The sequence below is a fragment of the Medicago sativa genome, chromosome 2, assembly GCF_051527215.1.
Source record: "Medicago sativa cultivar Bolivia chromosome 2, Bolivia_mono, whole genome shotgun sequence".
Taxonomy (NCBI): Eukaryota; Viridiplantae; Streptophyta; class Magnoliopsida; order Fabales; family Fabaceae; genus Medicago; species Medicago sativa.
This window is the reverse complement of record NC_140750.1, coordinates 61,815,184-61,829,519: the sequence shown is the minus strand read 5'-3', so window position 1 is coordinate 61,829,519 and position 14,336 is coordinate 61,815,184. Positions and strand designations below refer to the sequence as shown.

The following is a 14,336-nucleotide window of genomic DNA, read 5'->3' as shown; positions in this document are numbered from 1 at the left end:
CATCTTCAAGACATGGAGTAAGAAAGTCTTAGTCGCTTAATCTGACAAGTACAGTACAGACTAAGCCCCCTCAAAGGTGATTTGTCATCTATTGTAGAGCCACATAAGCTTCAGGTCAAGCAACTTCCATTTGAAATATATATTCTCATATGGAGTATAACATTGTACCTGTTAAATGCATAATCTGATGTATTTGAACTTAATTACACTTTTGGCCCCCTAAGTATCCAAAAGTTGCGATTTTGGCCCCCTAAAAAAAATATCTCTTTTTTGGCCCCTTAAGTTCACTTTTGGTTGCAATTTTGGCCCCCCAAGACAATTTTGACCCAGTCAACAGACACGTGGGCGACACGTGTGTAAATTTTTTTATTTTATTTTATTTTTATATTTTTAATTTATAAAAAATAAAAAAATATTTTTGTAATTAAAAAAATGTTTTTTTATTACAGAAATAAAAATGTTTTTTAATTACAAAAAAAATTGAAAAAAAATCTGAAAATAAAAAAATTGAAAAAAAATATTATAAAATTCTGGAACATTGAAAAGTTAATAAAAAAATTGAAAAAAAATAAAAAAAATTCTGGAAAATTGAAAAATTAATAAAAAAATGATAAAAAAATAAAATAATCTAAAAAATTCTGAAATTTTCTGAAAAAAATTAAAATTATGGAAAAATGAAATTTTCGAAATTTTAATGAAAAATTTTAATTAAAATTCTGGAAAAATTCTAATTAAAATTTTAATGAAAAATAAAAATTCTGGAAAATATTTAAAAAAAATTCGAAATTTTCGAAAAAATTAAAAAGATTAATCATTTTTAAAAAAATGAAATTTTTGAAATTTTCATTAGTATTTCTCGAAATTTCGAAATTTTCATTAGTATATATGTCGAACTTAGGTTTTTTCAGTGTATTTTTCGAAACTTCTAAATTTTCATTAGTATTTTTTCCGGGAAAATTTTCATTAGTATTTTTTCCGGGAAATTTTCATTATGTGTATTCCGGTTTACAAAAAATTATGTGTATTCTGGTTTGTAAATACACAAAAAATTATGTGTATTCCGGTTTATAAATACACAAAAATTCCCGGAAAAAATACTAATAAAAATTTAGAAAATTTTTAAATATTTTCCGTATTTTCCAGAATTTTCAATTTTCCAAAATTCCGTTTTTTTAAGAATTCCGTTTTCAAATTTTCCAGATATTTTCGAAATTTTTAAATTTTTTTCAATTTTTAAATTTTTTTAATACTAAGGAATTTTCAATTTTTCAATTTTTTAATCATTTTTTATTTTTATTAATTTTTCCTGAATTTTTTAATTTTTTCCGTATTTTTTCAATTATTTTCATTTTTATTAATTTTTCAATTTTCGAGAATTTTTTAATATTTTTTTATTAATTTTTCAATTTTCCAGAATTTTTTAATATTTTTTTATTAATTTTTCAATTTTCCAGAATTTTTTTAAAAAAATTCAATTTTTTTATTAATTTTTCATTTTTCCAGAATTTTTATTTATTTTTTAATTACAAAATAAAAAAAAATATTAAAAAATACAAAAATGCGTCCACGTCAGCGTTGACTGGGTCAAAATTGGCTTGGGGGTCCAAAATTGCAACCAAAAGTGAACTTAAGGGGCCAAAAAAGAGATATTTTTTTTAGGGGGCCAAAATCGCAACTTTTGGATACTTAGGGGGCCAAAAGTGTAATTAAGGCAACTATATTATAACTAGATAAATCAATTATTTGATTAATTTGAAAGCAAAAAAAAATTCTTGTTATAATAGTGATTGGAAGGGAGTACTTCAGAACTCAATTATAAGTAAGAAAATGGATAAATTTGTTTTAGTCAAGTGCAAGTTCAAGCAATATAAATTAGTTTATCGAAATTTCACATTTTTTTTTCGTTTTTGTGATTTGAGATTCTTCCACTTATATTAATTTCATGTTATCAATCGTTTCTTAGATGGTTGATAACATGAAATTATTGGATAAATTCTTAATTTTTAAAAACTTTGTATCCGATTTAAAGACCGAATTTATATTAATTTATATTACTTAATTTTTTTCTTAAAAAAAATTAATTACTTAATTTTAAGATAATATTACCATTATTCCCTCAAAAAAATAATATTACCATTATAGTTTTTTTTTAAGTATATAATTTTAGCTCAAAAATATCAAAATTTTAGATCAAACATGATCGGTATTGAACAACGACACCTCCATTTATGTGTGTAAATTTATAATGGCTTTATCAATACCATTTCTAAATTGATATTGAATAAAAAAAATTATTTATATCTATGATTATTAATTATTAAGTAGGAAAATATGTAGAAGGAGTTGGTAGAGACAATGCATATGCAAAATCTGGGGTTCAAATCCCAACAAAAAAAGAAAATACTAAAAAAAACAAGAGGGAAATGGTGAATATACGCTCAAAGCTGATGATGGAAGAAATAGAGTTTTTTTTTTTTTTTTGAAATTGGAATAGAGTTAAGTGAGATTCTATAGGAAATTAGTCTCTGCTCTACATTGAGTATTACACTAGAGCAGAGACTAATTTCATAAATAAAAAAATTTAGAGGGACCAAAAGCCTAAAGAATATTTTATGACGACTAAAAATAAATATTGATATATTTAGAGGGACTATTGACTTATTTAACCCTTCATTTTATATAATCTCTCTTGAGTGGTGATATACTTGCTTTTTTATTGATCTTCTTCCTCCCTATGATTCCATGATTAATAATACGGGAAATACTTATGGTGGTGAGAGACCGTGTTCGGTGGTGGTGGTGGTGGAGTCTTCGCGGCGGAGTTTCGGTTTCTTATAGATGACGGCTGTTAGTTGGTTCACAAGTTACAGCGAAGTGGATATAGATTCAAAGTAAGTAGATATTTTGAATTTGATACTTACACTTACTGCTATGTCGGTGAAAAATTTACTGTTATGACGTTTGTTTGTTTGTTATAATTCCTGACTGGGGCATACATATATAGCACATGCAGATTTTGGGGCATACATATAGCACATGCAGATCTGTACGTAAACATTAATTCAAACTTTAATGTAAATATTTTTATTTATAGGTGCATGGTTATGTGGCCCCCTATGATGTGATGTTCCGTCTATTATTTACCTTTCAGTAGATCAAACACACCATGTAATAAGAGAATTTTCTACGATACATTTGTCGAATCTACATGTACTAATACATTTGGTCTTTGAATTAATAACTTATAATAATTGAGTTTTGCAAAAATATAATGATACATAATCATTGGTGAGACCTATTTAATAAATATTTATAACATTCTAGATTGGAGAGGTTTTGTACTTTTATTTTCTTTTAAAAGGGGATCAATAGTCTTATCTATATTCCCATGACTCGAACCCACAATCTTTTTGAGTGTAGATAAAGCGCCTTACCAGTTAAACTATAGTTTCGTTGTCATCTTGAAACTTAAGAGATTGCGTACTTGTTAAATAATAGTAACATTAAACGTTTATAAAATGAGTGATGTGTACATACGCGAGTAATCTAAGAATGCAAAATAAAAAGCTTTATTACGAATGATCTGACAATCGCACATCAATTCAGACACATTTACTGTTTTTGAAAAATAATTGAATATTATGACGTTTGTTTGTTTGTTATAATAATTCATGAATGGGACATGCATGCATCTATCTATAGTACATGCAGAATTGTCTAAATGTTGACTAGTATTATACATGCTTTTTCTGAGTCTTCTCCTCTATTGTTAAAGATATGTCTCATCATTAATGTTAGTTAAACATCATTGGGTCAAATACATGACTTTAATGTTTTTTCTGTGGATGATGATTCATCAGTTTTCTTTATAAAGTTATTGGTGCTGTCATTTTAGTTTCTGCAGTGAAATTTTACCAATGAAATTCTCAATCAACAATCATAATAATATTTTAAGTAATAAATTTACACCACCCTACAATTTCATGGACTAAGTTGATGATTTTACTCTCATAATTGCGTTTACATGCATTGAAGACTTTCCTTGCCTCTTAAATTCCAAATAGGCTGTATATATGTTCAGACTCTCTCTACCTATAAATTATAGACATATATACTTGTACTTCTCTTTTCCTTGTTGATTTTAAGATAACATGGCTACTTCCTCCCAATTTTTCTTTCTTTCACTCATTCTCATTTGGTTCATACCTCTAACAGCTTTTGGAGCTACTACTATTCACCCCGACGAAAGTATGATATCTATTTCTACCATAGCTTATCTTTGATCTGATCTTTCTTTTCTAGTTTTTTGGTTTTTATGTAAGGATTCCTGTTAGGTTAAATATCATGTATTTTTTTTTTTTTTTTTTGCTGATATAGAAATTCTGTATATATGTATGATGACATGTTTGTAAAATAGAAAGTTTTCAGTACTTAGCTGATAGCTCTGAATTGCATATTTAGAGAAAGCTCTTGAAGATATAGCTGAATCACTTGGTAAGAATGATTGGAACTTCAACGTAGATCCATGCAGCAACAAACCTAACTGGGCTACACCTACGCCTCCGGGTCACAGATTGCAACTCGTAGTGAACAATGTCACATGCAACTGCAGTGTTGCTGGTGACAACTTCTGCCATGTTGTTTCTATGTAAGTCTATTTTTCGTCGAATAGACCATTTTCTATCGGTACTTTTAATCAATTGATTTTATATTTTTTTTCTCTTCATTTATTGTAGCTCTGAGGTATTTAACATAGATCGGTTAATACCATGTAATTAACTTAACTTCTAAACTTACGGTTATAAATCTATAAAATTGCTATGCCTTATAGTCAATAAGATTTGGAAATAAAATCAATGTTCTCAGACATGTAATTTTACTAAAGTTATGTTTGACAAATAGTAAAATCAGTTTTAAAACTCTCTGTAGTAGAAGAGCTTGTTCTAATTTTTTTTCTTAATCTATTGTTAAGAAATTTATCAGGCATAATTACTTTATTTTGCTTATTGTTTATGTTTAACTTTTTTATGGTAAAATGTACAAACAGAACTTTGAAAGGGCAAAATCTCCCCGGTGTTCTCCCACCAGAACTGACCAGGTTGCAATACCTTCAATTTATGTATGTAATTCTCAAACTTTTCCTCAATATGATTGAAATTGTTTAATTTTTTCAAACACATGTATCTATATATTATTTTGCGTGACAAACTCTTTCCCTCTCTCGATTACAGTGACCTCTCTCGCAATTACTTGAACGGTACAATTCCAAAAGAATGGGGCTCCATGACGAATATTCGTAACATGTATGATTTGTCTCTTATTTTTCTTTTCTGGTATTTAGTCATTGATTTTTCTTTTTATTATATGATCTTGACATATCAGTCATATTTTACATTCTTTATAACAAGCTAATGACAACATGTTTCTTAATTATCACAGTAGTCTCCCCAGCAATCGAGTAACCGGTTCAATACCAGTGGAGATTGCAAATATATCTACTCTGATACAGTTGTGAGTTACTGATCCCACTTAGAAAAAAAAATCCATTTCATTTGTGTTCAATTCAAAGAGTTTAAGTAGAACTTAAGTTTAACTTGAAATGCATAGGGATTTAACGGCCAATCAAATGTCTGGAAATATTTCGGAGGAGCTTGGGAATCTAACCCAGATTCGAACACTGTAAGTATTTTTTTTTCCACCCTTAATTGATGTTCACCCTATGGAATAGAACCATAATTTATTGTTATGTTTTTCAATTAAATACAGGAAACTTTCCTCTAACAATTTTACCGGAGAACTACCTGCGACATTGGCAAAGCTCACTACATTGCAAGATTTGTAAGCATTAAATTTTTAATATTGATGTTTCAAATATTAGTGATGCTTCAAATATTTATGCCCTCTCTGTATGCAGCCGAATTGAGGACAACCAATTCTCTGGAAAAATACCTGATTTTATTCAGAATTGGACAAATATCAATACATTGTAAGCACTCTGATTTTTTTTTTTTTTATTTTAATTTTTCCTGAAATTTAAATGTTTTTTTGTATTGCTTGACTTTAAAAAAATCATCGATGGTTACTTTACTTTTGACAGAATCATTCAAGGAAGTGGATTAAGCGGACCAATTCCTTCTCAAATTTCACGTTTGAGTAACTTAACTGACTTGTATGTGCGGTATTTTATATACTGATAAAGTAAGGATTGAAATTTCATCAATGGTTATGTTTACTTATCTTTGATATAAATGTGATATTCAGGCGAATTAGTGATTTGAATGGATTAGAATATGCACCTTTGCCACAACTTGATAATATGCATTCGTTAAAAAATCTGTGAGTTGAATCCTCTGCTTCTTTCAGAAATAGAAAAGAAAAAAACAGCAAGAAAGGTACTCATAATATATTGTTGTATATCTTATTGTTTCACAGCATTTTGAGGAACTGCAACATCAACGGGGAACTAAATGATTATCTTGCGACTATAACAACATTAAAACACTTGTAATTCCTTACTCGTTACATTATATAGCTCTCCAGCCTAGTATGTTTCAGGAATATGTATCTATGACAACTTATTCTCAATATGATATATGTTTCAGAGACCTCAGCTTTAACAACTTAAGTGGAACGATTCCGAGTAGCTATGCTGAAGTGAGCGGTGCTAAATTCATGTACGAAATTCATCTTAGTATCTTAGTGCAATTTTTTTGGCGTATATTTTTAATCACGTATCTGTTGGCTACTTCACACCAACAACTCTGGTTTCAACTTTCAGTCTGAAATGGTATATCTGAATAATACTACTTAGATTCTTGAGGATTAAACTCAACCTAATGGAGCTCAAGTAGTCAAGACAAGTCGTGACCTTAATTATATGGTTGCAATACTTTTAAGTGCTAGGAATATTTCAGCTTATAGTATTTTTATTGTGTATATTGACTGCACAAACATCTGTGATTGGATTTCGTTTCAAAAGGATTGCATGCCCTTTCAAATTGTAAAGGAAAAAATCAACGAGAAAGAAGGTGACAATATATGAAGTGTCAAAGTGATAATTATAGGATTTTTTGTTATTTCATTGTCTTAATCTGTTTTTAAGATTCAAAAGACTTTCTGTATAGAAGAGTCCGTCGAGTTAGTTACCAAAATCAATCCAATCCTTCAACGAGAGGAAGAGAAAAATGGGTGTGATTAGCATATTTACATTAATTTTCACCTCAATAAATATTAAGCTTTGCATATTAATATCTTGATATACTTTTATGATAGATTTTTAACTGGGAACCTTCTCACCGGACTGGTGCCAGCTTGGAAAAAGAACATCGACGTGTAAGTTTTGTTCTAATACTACTTGTATGATTACTTTGATCGAACAAAGTACTTCATTTATCTTGCGATGATACTATGAACATATCATCCGTTTTTTCTTTTATGATTGTGCAATTGTTTACTTAAGATGTTAATATTCATAGGTTTCTTTGTAGTCACCAAATGTTTCATTAAGTCTCAGATTGTTGAATTATTATCATAATCTGAATCAAATTTTGATGACTTGTATATAGAGATATTTCATACAATAATCTGAATCAAATTTTATTACAATGTTTCATTAAGTCTCAGATTGTTGAATTAAGCACCAGCCAAGGGAGTCAGATATGTCAAAGTGATAAACTGTAAGAATCCTTGCATTTTTGTGCATTTGTTTTTGCAAACTTAAAAACATTTATGTGACAACACCTTTTCTAATATGTCGTAGGAACTTGTTTTCTCCCTCATTGGCACACAATAACATGTAAGTTTGGTCTTATAAAATACTAAAGCATGTATATATATACCCTTTCCAATTTCCTTTTATTATGTTTGAATCTTATTATACGAATCATGCTAACTTATTCCATTCCTTTCAGAGGAACAGTTTCGTGTTTGAGCGGTTGCCCCAAACGTGAGTTTCTTCATGCAGACTTTCCTATAGAGAGCTAAGATCTCACTGTTTTTTCATATTTTAAATAAAAATAATTTAGAATTACAAGAGTAGAGGGTAAGCATGTTCTAATAGGAGTTGTATCTTATCTTTCTACATTGGTACTGTATCAAATGATCTAGGCTAAAGTACAATTTATTCCACTGGTGTGTCCATATATGATAGATCACTCATTAATTTTTTAATTATCAAACTAATCTTGATTCTAAGGAAATGTTTCACACTAGAGTCATAGATGGAACTCAAAGAGTTTACTTCTAGGTTCCCTAAATTTACTTTGGGCAAACTATAATCAGGCTAGAGTTATCCAACCAAACTATAAACATGATAGTTAGAAAGAGAGGACTTTGTATGGAAAAATAAAATTTCAATGAATATATTTTTTCTTTATTTGATTTTCTTAGTTTCCTTAATATTTCTAAAGTTTCTCACATGATCTGCTCAACACAGCCTTGTACTCCCTTTATATAAATTGTGGTGGAAAGCAAGCAATAGTCAACAAAAAAAGTTATGATGATGATTCCGATTCATCTGGAGCAGCTAAATTCCATGTCAGTCCAACAGGAAATTGGGCATTTAGTACGACTGGTATGTTCATTGATGGTGATCAACTCGGAGAAACTTATTCCCCACCAAATAATGCTAGACTTACTATGGCGGACACTGAATTGTACATGGATGCACGTGTTTCTCCTATTTCGTTGACTTATTATGCGTTTTGTCTGGTAAATGGAAGCTACACAGTAAATCTACATTTTGCTGAAATAATGATCAGCGATGATCAAACTTATGGTAGTCTTGGTAGACGTCTATTTGATATCTACCTTCAGGTACATGGTTTAACAATTTTATTTGAGTAGTCACTCGGTATTTCATAAAAAAGAAATTAAGGCTATTGATCAAGTGACACTAGAAACTAAAATACGAAAAATACAGAGAACTATTTTTTTTCCAATTAAAATACGAAAAATATCTCACTAACAATTGAATTTTTGTTTCTGATTAACAGTTCACTTTTTCGGCATTATTTATAAAATCAAATTCTACAATATTTGTAAAACAAAATGATGATTAGAATACTTGTATGTTGTAATTATCATGAAGCATTAAGGTTGTGATTGAAATGTTGCAGGGAAAGCCGGTGCAAAAGGATTTCAATATTGCAGAAGAAGCAGGGGGAGTTGGTAAGAAAGTCGTAAAACCATTTAAAGATGTCATCGTTACTAGCAATACCTTGGAGATCCGTTTGTATTGGGCTGGAAAAGGGACACAGTCTCTCCCAAATAGATCAGTATACGGTCCTCTTATATCAGCTATATCAGTGGAATCTGGTGGGTTATGCATTGTACGTTCTTGATCTTATAATATGATCTCCATGTAATGTTCTAACATTTAAAACTCTTGTATTATAATCAAACAGACTCTCCACCTGGAAGCATATCTGCAGGAGTTGTGGCTGGAATTGTGGTTGCAGCAACAGCTGTTATCATTCTAGTATTTGGTATACTTTGGTGGAAAGGATGTTTTGGAAACAAAAACTCATTAGCAAGAGGTGATTACAATAAAGAAAAACTGTTGGCGTTATTAATTGAAATTTTTGCTCACAAATAAATTATTCAAGTGATAAAAAATAAACTTGCGCGTGTTGTGTAACTGAGTAAGTTCTCGAGCATGTACTTTTGTTATAATATCATGATATCATGATATGTAACCTGAGGCTAGTTTTATCTTGATAAAAGAAAAGTTGCAAGCTTACAAGAAATGGATTCTTGATGTAGTTTTATCATGATATCATGAGATCTTTAATCTTTCTTTTACTTCAACTGGCAGAGCTGAATAGTTTAGATGTACAAACGGGTATATTTACCTTACGACAAATCAAAGCAGCGACAAATAACTTTGATATTTCCAATAAGATTGGAGAAGGAGGATTTGGTCCTGTGTACAAGGTATTTTGCATAATATAAAACAACCGCTTAAGTGTCATGCTTTTATTATAATTTACATATATTTTTCAGGAAATTCTTTCCCAACTTCTAACAGCATATCATTTCTCAAAATGCAGGGAAGTTTACCAAATGGGACATTGATAGCAGTGAAGCAACTTTCTTCAAAATCAAAGCAAGGGAATCGTGAGTTTTTAAACGAGATAGGCATGATTTCTGCGTTGCAACACCCTTATCTTGTTAGACTCCATGGTTGTTGTGTGGAGGGAGATCAGTTGTTACTGGTATACGAATACTTGGAAAACAATAGTCTTGCTCGTGCTTTATTTGGTAATTTTTCCTTTATGGTCTACTTTGGGTTCCTATTCACGCGTTATTTCATATTTTCTAACTTAGGACATAACTAGTAGTATAATTGTCTGAATCTTATTACATTCACAAATGAAGGTCCAGAGGAACAACAATTAAAATTAGATTGGTCAACAAGGAAGAAGATCTGTGTTGGTATTGCTAGAGGGTTGGCATATCTCCATGAAGAATCAAGACTGAAGGTTGTTCACAGGGACATCAAGGCTACCAATGTGTTGCTTGATGCGAATCTCGACCCAAAGATATCTGATTTTGGTTTGGCCAAGCTTGATGAGGAGGACAATACTCACATTAGCACTAGAATTGCTGGGACATAGTGAGTAACTACAATTCTTTCCTTCTCCGAGTTTATTAAAAATTACTTCAAAAAGTTACCAAATTCAATTCAAATGATATTTTTATAGTATAAAACTTTGATGTGTTGTATACTGATATCAAGTTATTGCAATGATATGTTCCAACTATGTAGTGGATACATGGCTCCTGAATATGCAATGCATGGGTATTTGACGGACAAAGCAGATGTTTATAGTTTTGGAATTGTTGCCTTGGAAATCGTTAGTGGAAAGAGCAACACCATGTATCGGTCAAAGGAGGAAGCATTCTATCTTCTTGACTGGGTAACTTTTTTATGTTCTCAATTGATCGTGTAAATCTGATTATCCATTGTACTATCGACTTGCACTTCGTTTTGTGTCACACATTTATTGTTCGTTCTTTGAAGAATTTTCAGAAATTGTATGTACATTTGTTTGAAATCAAACTATTTGTTTTTTTTTTCTTTAAACAGGCACATTTGTTGAAAGAGAGAGGTGACCTAATTGAGCTAGTTGATAGAAGATTAGGTTTAGATTTCAATAAAAAGGAAGCTATGGTGATGATCAATGTGGCTCTCCTATGCACCAACGTCACTTCAAACCTTAGGCCCTCCATGTCGTCGGTTGTAAGTATGCTTGAAGGAAACACCATAGTTCCGGAATTTGTTTCAGATTCAAGTGAAGTAATGGATGAGAAAAAGTTGGAAGCAATGAGACAATATTACTATCAGATTGAAGAAAATAGTACAAGTAAATCACAAACACAAAGTCAGAGTTTATTAACTGATGGGCCATGGACTGCTTCATCTTCATCAGCTGCAGATCTTTATCCTGTCCGCCTGGATTCTTCTTATTGGAAGGAAAGAAATTAAGATCGTTTGTTCATAAATAATTGCATCTGCTGCTTGAAGTCCTGCCATTATCATGCGAAGAAACCATGATATCTTAAACCGAGTTTTGAATTCTATTACAGTGTTCTTTTTAAAAGCAAAAATTCATTAAATAGATATATTTATCATAGGATATGCCAAATATTAGGAAGTTGAAATACAAATATTGTCATGTAATCCAGGGCAGGAAAACCCGAATACATATTCATTTCTAAGAGGTTTAGTTTCATGTTTGAATAAAAAAACCATTACTCCAAAGTTTTGATGAGCGACCGTTCAAAATTCTATATATACATTATTAGAGGAAGAAAAGAATAATAAAGAGAGCAATTCTAGTTTACTTGCATCTCAAGCTAGCTAGTTTACATTTCTGTATTCTACTTGGTTTAGGTTGTTAATAGGACAATTGTACTTCATTTTCTTCCTGTAAATACCTCATGTAACTACATTCACAGTTATGAGAAATGAGATCATTTTCAGCTTTTGCATTTCATAACATGGTATCACGAGCTTTTTTTCTCTCTTCCATGGCGGAAGTTAGTTACAGAAGTTAGTTACGATCCATTTCTTCATCTTCTTCGTTGTTCTTTGTTGATTTTTGCAGAAACCTTCATGGTTTTCTTCTTTGTTCTTGATTCTATCATTGATTTTGCACTTTGTTGCAATTTTTTTTCTCACTCTGTTCTTCGTCATTTGATTCAAATTTCACCATGCCTCGCAATAATCAACCTGATACTGGATCAGTGTTCTACGTTCATCCATGCGAAGGACCAAATTCAGTGATTGTTGCTCCTCCTTTAGATGGATATACAACTATCTCGCATGGAGTCGTTCCATGATTCGAGCTTTTGGCGTGAAAAACAAATTGAAATTCATTGATGGATCTATGGAGATTCCAGATGAAGATGATTTGAATCGCACTACTTGGGAACGGTATAATCATCTCATTCAATCTTGGATAATCAATTTTGTTACTCCTCAAATTGCACAAACCCTAGTTTTTCATGAAAACGCCATTGATGCGTGGTTGGATCTCAAAGAACGCTTCTCTAAAGCAGACCGTATTCGTATTGCTACTCTTCATTCTAAGATCAACAATCTGAAGCAAGGTTCGAAGTCGGTGTTAGATTAGTTCACTGAGATGAAAACTCTTTGGGAAAAGTTGAATTCGCATCATCCAATGCCACATTGCACTTGTGTAACGCCCTCCTTTTTATTTAATTATTTTTATTAAGTTAGAGTCTATTTATGTGATTTATTTAAATATGTGATGTGTTAGTATTTTATTAAGTGGCATTATTCTATTATTTATTAGAATATGAGAATTTTTAGTGTAAGTAGAATTGGAGGTTAGAATAGAAAGAAAAATAAGTTATTGGTCCTAAATAGATTTAGGAAGAGTGATTAGTATCATAAATACAGAAGCTTAGGTTAGAAAGAGTTTTACGTTAAACCGCTTTTTGGAGAAAGAGGAGAACTTAGAGAGAGAGAGAACCCTAGGAACGAAGAACGCTCCTTTGATTTCAGAAAAACTATCTAAGGTACGGGTGAGACTATCTTTCACTAATATTAGGTCTGTGAATCATTAGATTGCATCTAACATGCTTCAGGATGAGTTTGTACGGGGGGTCTCTATTTACCATAAGGGTTGTATGATCATGTGGAGAGTGAAGGAGTTTTGTTTTTTCATTATTTCTTCTATCATCTTTTTATTATTTCATGTTAAATTCGTGCAATAATTTGCTGCTGTGATTTTGAGTATATTCTTGTCTCTGAATTCATTATTTTTATGTGCAAAATTCGTAGTTGATCCGTGGTTATGTTATGTTTTGATTTCTTATGATATAATTCACTTTACCAAAAACCTAACTCTATTAATTTGGGGATTGTGAAATTCAATTAATTTGTGTGTGAATTGCCGATTGCGATTGATTTTTGAGTTCGCTTGAATACATATGTTCTCCGAAAACCATTGCTATTTATAATTAAATCTAATTGATCCTTAACATGATTTGGCAATGATACCGAATAATATATTCTATGAGATGCATATGCTACTGACATATTGATAGTTGTGTGCTACTTAGTGCTCTACGACATTGTTACAATTATACATGTACTTATATCTTCCTGGATTTGTATAGTAGTATAGTTTCTTTGGACTTGTACCTTAATGAATATATATTTTATAAGTTATTGAATGAAAAGTGTCATCTTGTGTTTGTAATTAACGTAAAAATAATGTATATATATGTATCAGTGAAGAGTTAAATAACTTATTCTAATTTTGAAGTGAATTTTTATTACTATGATAAATTATAATGGAATTATTTCTACAATTTTTTTTTGTGTTTGAAATAATAAGTTTTAGATGATGAATTGAATTGATTAGATATTAATTGATGAGCAAAGATTATTTATTTATTGATGTCTTATTTGAAAATGTCTTATATAAAGATGTGTTATTTAAAGATGTGTTATATAATGAAGTGCTATTTGGAAGATGTGTGATTTAAATATGTGTTATTTATGATGCTTATGTTGATGCGATGTTTAAGATGTTGATGTTTATCATTTGATACTATTAAGTTATGATGCTGATATGATGTGACTTTATAAGTGTTGCATATGTTGTTGTTGATCTTATTTAAGATGTAAATGTCGGTCTAAGTCAAAGAGTTTGTTAAGTTGCCGAGTCGTTATGAAGTCATCAAGTTGTTAAGATGTCATGTTGTCAAGATGTTAAGATGTCATAGATGTTCATGAAGTTTCTAAGACGTAAGATGTTGAGCCCATGCATACTCATTTAAAGATGAGGGCTCATGCCCTG

At 30.6% G+C, this 14,336-nt stretch overlaps 2 protein-coding genes across 2 annotated transcripts; both read left to right on the top strand.

The window, feature by feature from the left end:
- The first annotated feature begins 3,975 nt into the window (after positions 1-3,975).
- LOC146949438 (putative LRR receptor-like serine/threonine-protein kinase At1g53430) lies at positions 3,976-11,846 on the top strand. The gene is made up of 24 exons (XM_085745462.1): positions 3,976-4,248; positions 4,462-4,648; positions 5,048-5,119; positions 5,232-5,303; positions 5,440-5,511; positions 5,608-5,679; positions 5,767-5,838; positions 5,915-5,986; positions 6,098-6,169; positions 6,262-6,336; positions 6,433-6,504; positions 6,603-6,674; positions 7,273-7,332; positions 7,566-7,676; positions 7,760-7,795; positions 7,911-7,945; positions 8,435-8,814; positions 9,117-9,315; positions 9,405-9,536; positions 9,815-9,933; positions 10,050-10,260; positions 10,378-10,615; positions 10,769-10,919; positions 11,090-11,846. The coding sequence occupies exons 1-24, from the start codon at positions 4,152-4,154 to the stop codon at positions 11,486-11,488; spliced, it is 3,078 nt and encodes a 1,025-aa protein (XP_085601588.1). The 5' UTR covers positions 3,976-4,151; the 3' UTR covers positions 11,489-11,846.
- Positions 11,847-12,266: 420 nt separating this feature from the next.
- LOC146949437 (uncharacterized) lies at positions 12,267-12,638 on the top strand. Its single transcript, XM_085748526.1, has one exon. The coding sequence runs from the start codon at positions 12,267-12,269 to the stop codon at positions 12,636-12,638; it is 372 nt and encodes a 123-aa protein (XP_085604652.1).
- Positions 12,639-14,336: the final 1,698 nt, after the last annotated feature.